At 46.7% G+C, this 17,364-nt stretch overlaps 1 protein-coding gene across 1 annotated transcript; it reads right to left on the minus strand.

Annotated features, from left to right (window-relative positions):
* Nucleotides 1-2,549: 2,549 nt before the first annotated feature.
* Nucleotides 2,550-17,349, minus strand: Znf12 (zinc finger protein 12). Its single transcript, XM_020162112.2, has 5 exons — nucleotides 17,082-17,349; nucleotides 16,037-16,101; nucleotides 10,790-10,916; nucleotides 10,428-10,523; nucleotides 2,550-6,459 (listed from the first exon to the last, which is right to left on the minus strand). Exons 2-5 carry the CDS (start codon nucleotides 16,073-16,075, stop codon nucleotides 4,607-4,609), a joined length of 2,115 nt encoding a protein of 704 aa, XP_020017701.2. The 5' UTR covers nucleotides 16,076-16,101; nucleotides 17,082-17,349; the 3' UTR covers nucleotides 2,550-4,606.
* Between the last annotated feature and the right edge of the window lie 15 nt (nucleotides 17,350-17,364).

Genomic DNA, 17,364 nt, shown 5'->3' on the forward strand with positions numbered 1-17,364 from the left:
CACTGGTATTAAAGGTGTGCAAACCACACTCAGCGAAGGCCAGGGCTCTTGATTTTCTTCAAAGTCCCCTTTGGACTCAGTAATCTCATGATGTCCCCATGGTCTAGGAGCTGGTCGGGAGGCTGCATGCAGAAAGCCCAAGTCCTGCCTCCTGCCTGAACCCAAGTGAGTGTTTTCTGGTGCAGGGCTGAGCTTCCCTTGGATGCAGGTTCTGCCAGGATTACTTCTCAGCTGGGCAGGGCAAGTACACACCTGTGGGTGCGGTGTGATGGTTCACCTTGGCTGCCAACCTGATTGGACTGAGAAGCATTAGTGGAGATAAGTAACACACACCTCTAGGTGTGTCTCTGAGGTTGTTTGCAGAGAGAATAACTTAGTGGGGAAAACCCACCCTGAACGTGGGCAGCACCATCCCATGTGCCGGGGGCCTGAATGGAACAAGAGGCAGAAGGAGGAAGCCCACTAGACAAGGCTCTTGGCTTCCTGGCTGCAATGAGGTGAGCAGGTCTCTTCCACCATACCCTTCCTCCATACTTCTGTCTTGCCTAAAAGCACAGGAGCCAGTTAACTATGGCGTAAACCCTCTGAAACCATGAGCCGAAATAAATCCTTCTTTCTCTTACATTGTTTTCAGGAATTTGACACAATGAGGAGAACCTGGTGAAAACCACGTGTTCACCTGTGTCAACAACTCTGCGTATGTGTGTATGTGCGTGTGTGCGTATGTGTGTGTATGGACGGACACCCGGTTGCTGGGCACATCCCGGGACAAATGCATTTGGACACAGGCTGAGTGTGGTAGCCACTCTTGTGTGCCAGTCACTGGGGACCTTTTTCAAATGAGGTCAAGTGTGAGTAAGGATGCTCTGAAGGTGCCTGCAAGATGTACACGTGCCAGTCCCTCTGGGTGGCAGCAGGAGTGACTCGCTTTTCTCCCTCAATGTCTAGCTTAGCAAAAACACAAGACCCTGTCTGAGGAGTAACTAAAGCAGAAGGGCTGGGGATGTGGCTCAAGTGTTAGAGAGCTTGATTAGCAAGCACAAGACCCTGAGTTCAAGTCCCAGCACCACCAAAACGAAAAAATACCCAACACGTGGGTATGTGCACGTGCACATGCACTCAACATTGCTAATCAAGGAGATGCAAGTCAAAGCCACTATGAGATGCAGCCTCACCCACCCGAGAGATCCCGGTGCTGGTGAGGGCATGGAGAAAAGGGTGTCCTGGTACACTGGATGGGATGTAGATTGGCAAAGCTTCAGGGAAAATAGTATTAAAAAGAAAGATTTAGGACCACCTCACAAATACACCTCTACTCCCAGGGTCATGGCAGCATGACTCCTGACTGTACGGAAACAACCTGAGTTGGTGATCATGTTCCCATCTCTGCCTCCTGTGTAGCTGCGACTACAGGCACACACCACCACATCTAGCTTGCTATTTGAGATAGTCTTTTTGCATAGGCTGGCCCTGAACCATGATCCTCCTACCTCTGCCTCCCGAGTAGCTGATGTAAAAAAGTCAAATCGGAAGTATGATTGCCTCCAACCTTTTCTTTGGGAATACTGCTTTGTTCTTTAGTTTTCTGGGTTTTTAAAATGTGGCCTTAACTGAATTTTAGGATTTTTCCCATACTTCTGTGAATAATGCATTAGAATTTTTGTAGGGATTGTGTTGAATCTGTATATTGCCTTGAACTGCACAGACATATTAACAATACTCACTCTTCTGATCTGTATTGGACACAGGGTATCTTTCCATTTATTTGTCTCTCCAATTTTTTCATGTTCTGTAGTTTTGATGCAAAAAAAATTTCATCTTCTTGGTTAAATTTATTCCTAAGCTTATTTATTTAGTAAGTACTGGAGTTTGAACTTAGGGCCTCATATTTGCTTAGCAAGCCTTCTACTACTTGAGCCATGCCTCCCAGCACCCCCCACCCCCCACCCATTTTTGAGATAAGGTCTCATGCTTTGTGCCCTGACCCGCCTCAGACCGTGATGCTCTTTCCTATGCCTCCTGCACAGCTGGGATTATAGACACAAGCTACTATACTCAGCTTGTTTGTTGAGATGAGGGTCTCACTAACTTTTTTCCCAGGCTGGCCTTAAACTGTGATTGTCCTAATCCCCACTTCCTGAGTAGCTGGCATTACAGGCATGAGCCTGGGGTCGAAAGAGAGAAAAATACTTCTAGGTCTTTAGGCACCCTGCTGGGTTCCCGTTCAGGGGGGAGAGTCATGTAGAAGAACAGGGAGAACAAGTGCTGGGCAACAAGAGCAGGAGCCATGTGTGATTTTCATATATGAAAAGGGTGGCATTTCAGCTCAGTGGGGAGAAAGGAAAAGTAGCCAAACGATACAGGGTATCAGGCTAGTCATTTCAGAGCAAGCAAATTTAGATCCTTATCTCACACCACATACTACCAGTAACAGCAACGATCCACAGATAACATAAATTAAATTACCTCAAACGAAACTCATGTGCGAGGAAAACAGAGGCATTCCTGTGTTATGCCAGGTTCAAAGGTCGGTGCTGCAGTCAGTTCAGTTCAGGAAGTATACACATTTAATTGTTTCAAGTTGATTTCCAATGCTCAGACTATTTACATCAAAATTCACAGAAAATAAATCTCTTTCAACACCTCAAAATAAGTGATTCTCCTGAAGTCCACTTCTGAATTGCATAACTCTTACAAAAGTGTAACTTGAATCAGATGTCTTTAGTTATGACCAACGGGACATTTTAAGTGAACTGGCTTAAAAACAAACCATCTCTCATGAAAGCGACAGGGCGACGGAGTGGTCCCAAGGCTGGCTGCGTCATGGCTGAGTGCATTCTGGGTCCCAAGTTCTTGGTCTTTCTGCGCAGGCCGTGAGGAGGTACAGTTCACCGTTGAGAGACGTTAGCAAGCCCCACACCAGAGACGGTGATGTCATGGACCCATATGCCTCGCCTTGCCTGAACTCTTGAACCACTGAGGAAACCCTGCCCACAAACGAGCTGTGAGGTGTCTGTCTAGACTTGGGTTCTACGGCCACTCAAAACCCACTGCTGGCATTGTGAAAAGATTGCTACCACTGATGGAAACTAGTCAGGATCTTCCTTCCGCCCAGGAGGAATGGGTGCCAGACTCTGCCAGCAGAGATAAGGAAGGAGTGCTTGAGGCAATGTCTGCCGCAACCTCTCTTCATTGGTTCTCAATTCCTTCAGTAATCAGAAGGAGCCGAGCACAACAGTTACAACCAACAGCATATCAAGGAAAGACAGTTATTCCAAGGCCACACAGCATTTGTGCTCTGTAAAAACTTACATAAGCAATCAAAAAAAAAAAAAGATGAAATGCAGATAGAAATAGAGAATAGCCTATGTTTTAGGTGTACACAGTGCAATAAGTACTAAAGCTATTTCTCGTTCCTGGAGACTTCTGGCTTAATTTAAAATGATCTGTGCAGAGTTTTCTATGTATTTTATACATATATTTCTATCTCTTTTGCTGACTCATCTATAGTTGAAAACATAAAAACACTAGCTTCTGTATGGGTGATATAGCTCACTGACAATGATCAAATGCATTTGTAAGTCTGGGAACTAACACAGGAAAAGGTACACTTTACCAAGTACTACTTCAGTGACAGGGCATTTTAAGATGTTAATGTGGTGCTACCTAGAATGGGTAGTCTTACCCACGTGACAAATCAGTAACGATACAATGCTCTTTCAAACATGACTCCAACTGAGTGTACAATTCCTATAATGGAACAGGCTAAAAAACAGACAAAAAACCTTATGCCTTATGTTCCTGGGGAACTGTTTATATATGAGTTTAATGTTGTGGTCTTGGCTAGCTATCCTGATGTTTCTACATCTTCTATTTACACAGTTTATTCACAGCAGGTATCTTCTAGGGTTTTTTACCCATGGCAGTACTGGGGTTTGAACTCAGGGTCACACGCTTGCTATGCAGGTGCTCTCTGCCTCTTGAGCCATGCCCCCAACACCTTGTTTTTTACAAAAAGTTTGCTTTTAACATTAACACTATCCAAAGGAGTATACCTTCCACATTTCTTAAATTGATAGACTTCCCTGACAAGTTTGAATCCATGGAGAAACATATGAACATTCTAAGTGTCTGTATGTTTTTACTCTGTACTGTCTGGTGCCACGTGGTTTCTACCCTGTGAATTTTCAGATGAAGAATGTGACCAATGCACAGGGCTTGCCCACAGCTCTGATGCACAGCTGTCCCTTGGTATTTGAGGGGCAGGGGACAGCAAAGTTTCAGATGCTCAAGTCCTTATGAAAAGTGATGCAGTTTCTGTAGACCATCTACGCAGTCCTCCCACGTTATATCCTCTTTAGATTACTCATACTTCATACAACTTAAATGCTGAGTAGTTATTATACTGTATAATTCAGGGTGTAATAACAAGAAAAAACACACTTACACGTTTAGTACGATGCAAATTTTTTCCCCAAATATGTTTGGCTGGTGGAATCCATGGTTACGGAGCCTATGGATACAGAAGGCCAGCTGTACCACAGTGTCTGACCGCAGGAGGGAATTTCTAGTTGATCACATTGAAACAGGTATCTGAGGACTGACTTCAGAGAAGCCTTCCCATATTAACTACGTCCACATTCCCTCTCCTATGAGTTCTCTGGTGGCTATTGAAGGCTGATTTGTGATAGAACTTTTTCCCACACTCGGCACATTCATAGGGCTTCTCTCCCGAGTGGGTTCTGTAATGCACCGTGAGGTATGACATCCGGGAGAAGGCTTTCCCACACTCATTACATTCAAAGGGTTTCTCTCCTGAATGGATCCGATGATGGATAGTGAGATAGGACATCTGAGAGAAACACTTTCCACATTCGTAGCACTCGTAGGCTTTTTCTCCTGTGTGCGTCCTTTGATGTCTGTTCAGGGCTGAATTCTGGCAGAAGGTTTTCCCACATTCGCTGCACTCATAGGGTTTCTCTCCTGAATGAATCCTATGATGGATAGTGAGGTATGACATCTGGGAGAAGAACTTCCCACATATGTAACATTCATAGGGCTTCTCTCCTCTGTGTATCCTCCGATGTCTACAAAGGGCTGAATTCTGGTAGAACGTTTTCCCACATTCACTACATTCATAGGGCTTCACTCCCGAGTGGGTCCTGTGATGGATAGTAAGGTATGACAACTGGGAGAAAAGCTTTCCACACTCGTTACACTCGTAAGGCTTCTCCCCCGTGTGCACTCTCTGGTGTCTCATGAGGGCTGAGTTCAGGTAGAAGGTTTTCCCACACTCCGTACATTCATAGGGTTTCTCTCCTGAATGAGTTCTGTAATGCACAGTGAGATATGACAAGCGGGAGAAGAACTTTCCACACTCGTTGCATTCATAGGGTTTCTCCCCTGTGTGTGTCCTCAGGTGGGTCGTGAGAGTAGACTTGCGGCAGAAGCATTTCCCACACTCACTGCACTTGTAGAGTTTCACGCCTGTGTGAATTTTCTGGTGATCGTTAAGTGCTGATTTCTGGGAGAAGGTCTTCCCACAGTCATGACAAACATAAGGCCTCTCGCCTGAGTGTGTTCTCTGGTGCTGGGTGAGGTGTGTTTTCTGGCAAAAGGACTTCCCGCAATAACTACATTCATAGGGCTTCTCTCCTGAGTGGGTTCTCTGGTGCTGAATGAGGTGTAACTTCTGGTAGAAGTTCTTTCCACATTCATTACATTCATAGGGCTTCTCCCCAGTGTGGGTCCTCTGGTGTACCGTGAGGGTTCCCTTCTGGCAGAAGGACTTCCCACACTGGTTACATTTATAAGGTTTCTCCCCTGTGTGAGTCCTCTGGTGTATGATGAACTTTGACTTTTTACAGAAAGATTTCCCACATTCATGGCATTCATAGGGCTTCATTTCCAAGTGAGACCTCTGATGGACACTGAGGTCTGACATTTGGAGAAAGGCTATTTCAGATTCATTCCAGTTATAGGGCTTTTCTTCCATGTGATTAACAAAAACTGTGTCCTTTGGGAAGGCTTTCTGGCATTCAAGGTATTCAAAGGGTTTCTCCAAAATATGAATTTTCTGATAAATATTTTCTCCACCTAGAGCATAAGCTTCTCCATTTTGATTAAGTCCGTAGGCGTCATCTTCTGGATGAGTTTTCTCAAGTTTAATGTGAAGGAGGGATTTCCCACAACCACTGCACTCACCAGGTTTCATTCTTGCATAGCTTCCATCACTACTAATATACTCTGAAACACATGTCAGACTCTTTTCACAGGAGTCACACTTAGAGGCTGTTTTTCCTGAAGAAACAGGGTTCATTTCTGCATTAAACACTTTTCCAGCAACATTACCTCTCTCTTCAACCAGGCTTCTGTTGTTGAAAAGCACAGTCGGCCTTGAATATTTAGCTTCGTCTTCCTGGACTCTGTCTATCAGGTCATCCTCTTGCCAGTCTTCATCTGAAAAGAGGCAAATGAACCAACTTTTGTACATATTCCTACAAAAAGACATGGACTGAGACTAGTATACAGCATCTCATTGAGGGGTGGATACTAGCTACAAGGGCAGATGAAAAAATTTCAGGTTCTTTTCCTCCTTGCTTTTTTGTTTAGAACAACACAGGCATATCTCCAGTGGAGGAAGGAAGTAAACTGACAAAAACATGGCATCTATGGTCTTGGCTACTTTGTAATATTTTGTTCAAAACTGGGCACAGAAGATAAAATACACTGAGCAATGACTGGTAGAGAGAGGATGCTGGGTGAAAGGCTGAGAAGGAGGATGAGAAAGGTGTGGACAAGGAGACTGGCAGCACTGCTGCACCAGAGGAAGCAGGCCCATGGAAGCAGGGCTCCATTTGGTGGCAGATGGGTACTTTACACTGCACCACTTCACATGGTGCTGGGGGACAGATCAAAATCTGAAGCATCAGCAACTGTGCCAAGATTTCTGTGTGGCGTTTTCACTACTCTGCATCCTGCCACACACTTTTCCCCATCCCATACAGTAGTGCCAAAGAGATTTACACCTCAATTTCTTCATGTTTAGAACCTATAAGAGCAGCTGTCCCTCGTACTCTGTTTCACTTGGAAGGAAAGTTCTGGACATTTATGTTCAACAGGAAGTGTAAAAGAGTCCACAAGAGCATGCTGCCCTTCTGAAAGTTCAGACTTCTTAATAGCTTAACCAGGCTGTGACCTAAGACCCTTTTGTTCTTCATTTGGACAGTGATGCATGAACTCAGTGAGGTGACTCAGGGCAAGCTACTTGACAGCCTTTGTCAATGTTCCCACCTGTCAACTGGAGATAACGGCTCAACACTTAGGGCTGTTGAGGATGTACAGCAGTTAACAAAGCACTCAGAACTGTCTCCTGACAATTTCTTTAAACCAGTCCCTCCCGTCACCTAATTCATGTCAAACCTGACTCCACTTAGTGTACAAACTTTAACAAGCAGTCCCTCAGCCTGCTCCTACAATAGTGCCTTTTTTTTTGGCAAGGATTTATTTTAGTTTAACAGGATAAAGTACAGACAAGGGGGACATGGAGAAGAGAAACATTTTCTGTCCCCTATGCAGGAAACGGGAGCAAAAACTCCACAATAGTGCTTCTGTTTGTACTGCTCGTAGAAATTCTGGGATGAACCTATTTTACTTGCTATCATCCACATTAAGTGAAATTATATCAACCTAATCTCTCAAGCCTACAGCTCCCCTAAATCAACAGGTAAAATGAGGGGAAGATATGATAAGCAATACTTTTACCAGAATCAATGGCTGATCTAGAAAGAGGCATCAGCAAAAATGTTCTCTTCTAGGAAAACCAAGCTGCTGGGAGAGGGAGTTGTCAGACAGATCCATGTGGGGATGTGCTTGAAGTAAGCAGTACTTTACACTGGGCCAAGATCGTGATCTTAGCACCTGATGCTATGGCTGCCATGCGCCCAATGCACACCCATCACTCTCATTGCTTCCCTCTGATTGCCTCCTCCACTCAAAGTCGACCTTGACTGCTATTTTTAGATAGAACCCAGGTCCTCGCGTGTTAGGTGAGTGCTCTACCACCAAACCACAGCTCCAGTCTCCAAGCTTATCTTTAAAGGAGGATTCCAGGCTTAATGAAAATATTTCTCAAATCTTCCCTTACTCAATTAACTCCTTTCCCCTTGAAATTGAAAGTAACTGCTGTCATATAACTGGCTGAGCACAAACTGATCCAGCTTTGCACTGGAACACCAGCACCCCACATAAAACACCAAGTTGTAAATTACATCCTGAATGCACCCCCACACCTGGCTAGAGGTTGTGCTGTATCTGAATCATACGACTATTTTTCTACACTTCTAAGATATATAGGGATGTGACCCAGGTATGCATATGTACAAATACCTGCCTAGGAATTATTTCTGAATGGATAGACAAGGTTTTTGAGCCTGCCTGGCTCCTCAGATAACCAAAGAAACAGATGTCTACTCTATGTTACATTCTACATTGAGGGAGGAAAACATGCCCTTTTCTTTAGAGGAGAAGAAAATGGTCAAGTAAAATATATATCAGATTACAGATTACTTGGTCAGGCAAATGTTTTAAAGATTCCTCACTAGGTGGAACTGAAGTTGAGAGAAGGGAGAGACCAGATGACAAGGTTGTGTAAGGAAAAACTTCAAGGAGGGGGTGGAAAATTTGAGCTCAGACTTAAAGAACAAAAGCCACGCTAAAGAAATGTAAAGCTGCAGGATTAAAATCTCACAAAGACAAGACACTGGGCCTGTGGATCAAATGAGTCTAGTGAGCACTTGAGGAAAATCCTTTCTATAGGCAGTTAAGGGCCAATGCTGTGATCCCTGAAGGAAAAGGAAGCTAATTCCCTCTTGATATCATGTCAATGGGAATAGGCTTGTCTTGTGGGATGAGTGACAGGATCGATTGGAGACTTCAGCTGAAGACATTTTGCACATCCACTCATGATTCACAGTAATCCAGACACAAGAGAGCTCTTCTAGTTTACATTAAATCAAAGGCAACTAAGAATACCTGGAGGATAAATCAAAGCATGTCACAGGAACAACCCCAGTTGTCCTGGAGAGGTCAGTAATACCTGGTGAGAAGTGGGTATTTTAGACTCCACTGGGGCCACCATGGGGAAAGAAGAGAACAGGGTCATTTAGTAAAGAAGGGGAGGTGGGAGAGGCGCTTAGCAATAATTATTTGGGAGAGTTCATGATCAATTTTCAGATATGATGAGAATGAGAGAAGTGTACACTGCTTTCGCAGAAAATACTTGGCCTGAAAAATGGTATACTGTAGAATGGTGGCAGAGATGCAGAGTGTGAGCAGCACACAAACAAAAACCTGACATGTGGGCTGCGTATGGTGGCATGTGCCTATAATCTAGGCTAGGTGGGAGCTGGAGATAGAAGGATTTTGGTTTGAGGTCAACCCTGGGTAAAATCTCAGTGAGACTCCATCTCAACACAAGCTGGGCATGGTAGTCCCAGATATTCGGGGCACAGACATAGGAAGAATGTTGTCTGAGGTTGGCCTGGGCAAAAGCACGAGGCTCTATCTGAAAAATAACTGAAGCAAAAAGGACTTGGGGCATAACTCAAGTGTCTAGCAATCATGAATCCCTGGGTTCAAACCCCAGTCCTGCAAAAACAAACAAACAGACAACCCAACAGACTTGAGACTGGAGAAGCCCTGTGAAGACTACTCAGGAAACAGGGAAATCACGCAGGTGGAAGCAGATCCTGGAAGAGGTGGTGCTACTTATGTATAGAATACCTGCTGAGCACCTGCTACAAGGACATTACTCAAAGCACTGGGAAGAGAGGGAGCCCTAGCTACTGCTGCCCACCTGTGAGGAGGGCAAGTCTTCAGAACGATCAGCACTGCCCAATGAAGAAAGCACAGTGTGCAAGCTGGTAGAGGGGGTGGAATCTACTGGTTTAGGCACAAGATGGGGGTTTTAGATTTCTTTCAAAGAAAAAGAAGTAAAAAGTGAATTTGGGGCAGTAACAAGTTCAAAGCATGGTAGGAAGGGGAGTGTGGGGGTGGAATGGGCAAGCAAGCAAGGAAAGAAGCAAGCCAGTCCAAGAACATAGCAAGAACATAAGCTGCAGAACTTTGAGCACCGAAAAACAAAAGGGATCTATGACAATGGGCTACTGAGAATGCTAGAAGAGTGAGCAAAGACCCAAGGCTTAGAGGAAGAAGGAAGGGCCTTCTTTGATTGTGGGAAGTGGGAAGCAGGGCAGAGCTCTATAAGCATATGTTTGTATGGGGGAGGAACAAGTCTTTGGGATTGAGTCATGAACCTACAACATAAAAGGAACTGTCCTCTGTCACTTCTGAAGTCTGGAACCGTAAGAAAGTTCTGGGAGGAGCGCACTCCAGTTACCAGCTCCTCTCTGCCTCCACTAACACACCTGGATAGCTCAGAGGAGGGAGTGCTTCTTCCACAGTCCATGGCTCTTCTCCTTGCTCCAACTTGAGGATGACATCTGGTTTGATAGTGTGATACCCTGTTAATGAGAAATGAAAGAGAACTTGAACCTGCTGCATGACTAGGGCTCCTGCCATGCTGGGTGAGTGCTGTGGTGGCAGCCGCACAACACAAGTGTATCGGTGCCTCATTAAAATCAGAACCTTTCACTGGGAGGTTGAGACCAAAATGCCCTGCCTGGTGCCCCAAACAGACTACTTACAGTTGTCCCACTGCCTTCGAAGCTAGTCATTAAGTCTGAGAAAGCCCATGTTGTGCAGCAGCTGAGAAAGCAAGCGGCCTCACCCAAGGAGACGAGGTTGCTGTAGTTCTCCAGCATCACGTCCCTGTACGTGGTCTTCTCGTCAGCGTCCAGCTGCTGCCACTCCTCCTGGGTGAAGTCCACAGCCACGTCCTTGAAGGACACCAGCTCCTGCAATAGCCCCGTAATCAGTGAGTGACAGGGAAAGGGCACATGGGACAAGATCTTTTCAAGCTTACCGGTACAGTTAGCCATGAACACTGTGTTATAGATTATAGAGGAAAACACACACATCAGAAGTACACTGCCTGGGGGCTCATTCATACACATTAGGAAAATACTGGGCTTGTTCTGACAGCCAAGAAGAATCCTGGTTGATGGACACACCAATACCAGCGGGTACAGCTTCTGCCCTGGGACACACGGGACTGAGGGAGACTCATGGAACCCCAGGATGCACTCTTCCTCTGACACTCTTCATTTTGCCTCCAGGACGTTAAAATAGTGCTGCCCATACTGCTCAGGCCACTGCTTCCCAGTCTCCTCTTAGTCATCCCAGAGCCAGGCTGTGGTCTTTTTCCCTTTGTGATTGGCACTTGCTCCTTTGATGGTGAGCCTGCCTGGCTTCATGACTAATTTGTCATCTACAACAACACGTCCCAAATTTTTATCACCAGTGCAGGTCTCTCTTCTATACTCCAGACACATATTTTCCAGATCTTACATTCGACATGCCTGAAATTCAGCTGGTATTCCTGTCCATGCCTGTCCCTCCATAGTCACTCTACAACACTTGCCACAATCACCAAAGCAACAAGCAAGCCAGGCCACAGACGTTCTAGTTCTGTGTTTTACTGCAGGGTAAGCCCACAGCCTGCCACAGGAAGTGTCAGCACTAAGTTGGCTCAGTTATCCCCAATTCTCAGCTGGGGACTGTACACTCCCTTTTATCTCATTTGCACATTCCAGAAGCATGTTCTTGACAAGGGACAAACACCTTACCGCAAACAGACAAAATGTGCCTCTTTTGAATAAACCGTCCCATTCCCAAACACACAAGTACTGTGACTGCTTCCTTTGCTCTCTTCACCTCTGTAATAAGAATGATGACAGTCCCTCACACACTATCATGAAGTGGGGACAGGGATCCCATGGAAAGCACTGAGACAGTATTGCCTACTATCTACCTTAACACTTAAAAAATTAGGACAGAAAATTCCCCATAAAACATGTAAGTTCAAATAACTGAAGTAAGTAATGTGGCTATTAAGCCAAGAGAGGATTATAAAACACGAAAAACAGAAAGTTTCAGATAACTTCAGCACACCAAAGAGGCAGGATGGGTGTGGCCATGTGGACAGCACGAAACTCTTGATGTTTCTGATCAGTTTAGCTTCCGGGTGTGCAGTCATCCACAAGTGCAGGAAAAATTCCTGAGATGGCCTGGTACTGTCCCTCAGCTCCAGGTGCTGAGTTGTTCAGGATGGATCCACAGTCGTGGGAGAAACGGGTCCCGTCCCAGCCAGACTGATCTATGACGTAACTGCCCAGTCAGTGAAGAAGCTGCCTGGATGAGGAATCATGTGGCTTCTAGAAGCTATATGCACACTTTACCCAGGCTTCACCAGCCTTGACTGTGGCTGACTTGCAAACAAGAACTGAGAAATGGGTTTCAGAGGAGCTGGATAACAAACTGCTAAGACAACTGATCAGAATTCCACAGGTTTAGAGATTTTAGTAGTTCCTAAGGCACAGGTACAATCTATGCTGCACAAGTCTTAAGAGACTGCTCAGCAGAGCTGGGGCATAGCAGTACATGCCTGCAGTACCAGCTACTTGGGAGGCTGAGGTGGGAAGATCAAGATGGCTTGGGCCCAGGAGTTCAAGACCAGTCTAAGCAACATAGCAAAACCTGGTCACAAAAACTAGACTGACAACTGGTCAGTAGAGGCAGTATTCCAAAGATGATTTTGTTATAACAGAGCTCAAAAATGTATTACATTATCACAGAAGCCAGAACAGTGGAGCCGTGAGTGAGGAGACTCTTGGAAACTTTCTCAGAGTGTGGTTCCTGCGCAGACAGTGTGGCTTCTCCTCTGCTGTGGGCAAGGGAGTCTCCTTTCGTTCTCCAACCTCTGGTTGTGAGTGGCTGGGGAGGATAGGAGTTCAAGGTGAGGCACTGGAGCTCCATTAATAAAAACTGAGAAAATGTACTTCCTCAAGAGACTTCCGTTGCCTCTGCAGCTCTGCAACCTCTCTTGCATGACAAGAACCCACCCACTGGCACCATGAAACAGGGAGAGCTTCCGGAAGCCAAAGTGTAGCAGACCAGAGGCCTCAATCCAGCCAGAGGAGTCCCCCTGAATAGAAGGAACGAGGCAGATGCTCTGAGACATGCAGACTCCAGAGGGTCAGCTGGAAAGGATGCCACCGACATGGTCCATCCCAGGAACATGACAGGTATAGAACTCCAGGGATAGGAACAGGAAAGCCAAGAATCCCAGAATGAGAACCAGAGGACAACGACTTCCTCTCACTCCATCACTGACACCCCCCATCTAAGAAGTCTCACTTGATTACTGATATAAATGGCGCTCTGGCCCTGGGAAGCCATCCATGTCAGTTTTTTCATTCTGAAACTTTGAAACTATGAAATCCTCCATTCTCAAAATGAAAATAGTAAACAACCATATGGGAATGCTAGAAAATAAAGACGAATCAACCCGGAAGAAAATGTTTACTAACATGACCCAAACTGGAAAAGGAAAGCAGAGCCTCTTACTGGCCTGCAGGACCTTGCTCAGGCCCCTGAGCGCCCTGACTGAGCTCTGAAACTACTCAAACCCCAGTCACCCCAGCACTGTGGAGAGCCACCTTGTCCCCCACACCTTTCCAAGTGAGTAATGACACCTTCACAACAGTTAAAACCACACCATGCTTTGCTATCTCAACATTTCCAAAGACTGCATTGTTGCCCCTACTTACTATAAATTACTACTCCAAGGCCTCCAAGCCAAGAAGTGCCTCTTAAAATCCTGCCCCAAACCTGAAGACAAGCAGCATTAATTGCTAAGACAGCCAGACAAAACACTAGAAGGGTCACAAGAGCAGAGTCAGACTTCAGCACGAGAAGAAAGTCTCCGTGGGGGAGTCACTAGTCTCCCTGTACCCAGATGGGATTTCAAGCAAGAGAAGGAAGTCACTGAGCCATGTACTCCCTCAGGAGGGCTCTCTTCCTACCCCACAGCCCCCTCTCACTCTTGGCTCATGACCTATTTCTAGAAGAGAGAGAAGGAATGTTACAGCCGACCTACCATTAACCATCCACTGGCTCACCTGGAACCCAAGTCTGTGACCATTCCATCACCATTTGAGTTCCTCCTTCTCCAGCTCCAGGCTCATTCCCTTCTCCCTCTCCTCGGAACAACTTCCCAGGCTGTCTCTCCACCCAGACTCATCTTCCACAGCCCCAACACACACTGTCTTCCTGACATCACCACCTCACTTCAGGCTCAGTTCCAATTTCCAAAGGCTAAAACCTCATTCTGTGCTCTCTCAAACCTGCTTTTCCCAGCACTTTCGCCCTTGGTTCAATGGCAACCTCATTTTCCCAGCCACTCAGGGAGCCTCTGGAGAGCTTTCCATGTGGAAACGGCAGGATCTGATGAAGGTCTCAGGAGGCCTCCAGGTGGGAAATGCATTTCAGCTCGCGAAGGAAAGAAGGTGGAGCACAAAAAAGAAGTTCCTGCAATGATCCCAGATGCAAAACTCAGCTGGGAGCAGGTACAGGACAGGGAAAAGGATAAAAACCACTCAGAAACCAGGCGTGGTGGTGCACACCTGTGCAGGATATCAAGTCTGAGGACAGCCTGGGCTACATAGGGAGATCCTGCCTCAAAGAACAAACAAAAAAGTTTGGAGGCATGGCCCAGGCAAAAACACAAGACCCTACCCTAGATATTTTTCAAAAATAACTAAAGCAAAAAGGGCTGGGAATGTGGCTGAAGCAATAGAGCACCTGCCTAGCAAGTGCAAGGCCCTGGGTTCAAACTCCAGTACTACCTAAAACAAAACAAAAATAACTCAGAATATAACACCGGCAAACTTGTCACATGTGGCTACAGAGAATGGAAAACAAATTCCATTTTTCTGCATAGGTTACGGTCTGGAAGATACAACAATGAACCAATAGGGACGTGAAGACAGGCATGAAGGCAGGGTGTCTGTTAACTTGTGGTGTCCTCTGGATATACTCCACTGAGATGCTCAGGGGGAAGCTGGACAGAGGTGTGGGTTCCATGCGGGGAACAACACAGAGCTGGTGACTAAAGCACAGGAGGGTAAGGGCAGACAGGTAAAAGAAGAGCCATCAGCTAAGGATGGAAGAACACAGGAAGAAGGCAGAAGACATCCTCAAATACAGGAAGATGACAGTGGGGACTGCAGAGGGGTCTAAGGCAAGCACAGGAAAATAGTTATGGCGCATGTGTTAGAAACACCAGTTGGAGGGCTGGGGTGTAGTCAGGGGCAGAGCACTTGCCTAGCATGTGCAAGGACCTGGGTCCAATGCCCAGCACTACAGCAAACAAAACAAAACACTCCCAACCCAAAAAACAGCCACTGGGAGTATTCAGTAGGTCCTTGACAACTTTTACCAGAGCAGGGTCAGGGGAACAGCAGGGACAGAATGGAGACTAGGGGATACAGGCAAAATGGGAATGGGAGTTATCATTGCGTTGGCTGCTGTGCAATCCGGATCAACCACAGAAACTCATTTAAGGGTGAGAAGTCCATTCCTTCAGATGTTGGATCCCTGGATTGAACAGTAAAATTACAGGCACGCAGAAACAACATTTAGACATCAGAAAATTTGTGCTCTGAGATCTTCCTGGGCAGTACGCTCTCTGCTTACATGTAAGTTAAGTAAAACATCAGTAGTGTAGCTTAAGGATTGTTATTTGGGAAAGCTATTCACAATTACATCAAAGAAATCTTTAAAATCCACAAGAAGACAAACATATTTCCATTTAGGATCAATGTAAGTCAAGGAATGGGTAGAATTATTTTCTGCTATGAACGCCAAGAATCTGAGACACACTTGTGTTCTGGCTTTAAGAAATCTTAGCTATCAACACATATGAACACAGTTTGGTGTTGGCCCCTGATCTGTTCTGTATGACTTTATCTTTTATCTATTTCCACCTTCCTGATGTAAAGTTTCAATCACTGTTCTCCTTCAAAGGTGCACTGCAACTCAAAATACAGAATAAACACAGGAACAGAAGACTCACCAGCGATGTATTCATTTTCTGCTGCTCTTGGAAAAACATGGAGGAGTCTGAAAGGAGAGGCAGATCTGGGAAAGGAAATGCAAGGAACGTCATCATGTGTGATCTGCCAAGGCAGAGATCTCCCACACAAAACCACCAGAAAGTTCCAAGAAGGGAATTTTATGGGAGATGGTCATGTTTAGGCCCTCAGAAGGGCTGGAGAATGATCAGGAGTCAGGGTCCCCATATAACCTGTCTAACCTGCAAAGTTAACCTCGTGAATGAATGGGTGCAATTCCCACTGTGATCGGATTTAATCGGCCATTGTTAAATGCGAGGTAAAAAAAGAAATTCTGTTTTACAGCACCGAACTATTCTTTTTCTAACTCTTTACTAAAGATCAGAAAACCTATAGGATGCTTTGAATAAAGGAATACAGTTAGCATGGCTGGGATTTCATTAGTACAAACTGAAGTGACACTGCTCAAAAAGAAACTTACTGTGACCTAACTAGCACAGTGGAAGGAACATTGGCCTGGGACGCTGAGTTCCTGTTAGCACTGAGACCAACAAACCCGTGACCTTAATCTTGGTCAAGTCACCCACCTTCCCCAGCCCAGTGTCTTCCTCCTCCATCGATCCAGGCAAAAGAGACTTTTCCTGCACTACACCGGGTGACTCTACAGGACAGAGCTGGGGGAGTGGGGGGTCAGCAGACAAAGAACAGAGGTGCCCATGACGTTTAGACCCGGGGATCCTGGAGCGGGGACAGCTGGGGGAAGGGGTGTCGGGGTGCGGAGTCAGGACGTCATTCCCGGTCCTCACAGCCCCTCACGGAGCGCCGTGACCCGTGCAGCCCGCCGGGCCTCGGTCCCCGGGGCCGCGGAACCTGCGCTGCCCCCTCGCTGTGCCCGCGCGGTTGCTGCAGCAGGCCGCGCTCACCCGGCCCGCAGGTCCTGACCTCCCCACCGCCCTGGGGCTCCCGAGAGGTCGGGGCTAGACCTTCGAGACAATTTCAGGCCGAATGTCCCTCCCGGGGCCCAGTTCTGCCGTCCTCGGCACTCACCGTCCGGCTACGTCCGCCGAGAATGCCGCGCGCCGGGCCCGGTCCAGCCGCCGCCGCCCGCCGGGTCCTCGGGGCCTCCGCCGCGGGCTCTGCGCTTCCCCCTCGCGCCTCTGCCGGCCCACGCGGACCCTGACGCGCACAGTAGCACCCGCCTGGTGTCCACCCGGCCGCTCGGCCCTCAGCCCCGGTAGCTCCGCTGTTCTCACAGACCAGTGACCCAAGTCTGGGAGCGAAGGCTGCAGTGACCTGGGACAGACAGGAAGCTAGGACAGTGCGGCGGCCG

Source organism: Castor canadensis, chromosome 6, assembly GCF_047511655.1.
Source record: "Castor canadensis chromosome 6, mCasCan1.hap1v2, whole genome shotgun sequence".
NCBI lineage: Eukaryota > Metazoa > Chordata > Mammalia > Rodentia > Castoridae > Castor > Castor canadensis.

Coding starts and splice junctions, on each gene's coding strand:
- Znf12 (XM_020162112.2), bottom strand. CDS start 16,075: ATGTTTTTCCAAGAGCAGCAGAAAATGAATACATCGCTG. Junction 10,917..16,036: donor AGAAAATGAATACATCGCTG/GTGAGTCTTCTG, acceptor GGGCTATTGCAG/GAGCTGGTGTCCTTCAAGGA. Junction 10,524..10,789: donor CAGCAACCTCGTCTCCTTGG/GTGAGGCCGCTT, acceptor TCTCATTAACAG/GGTATCACACTATCAAACCA.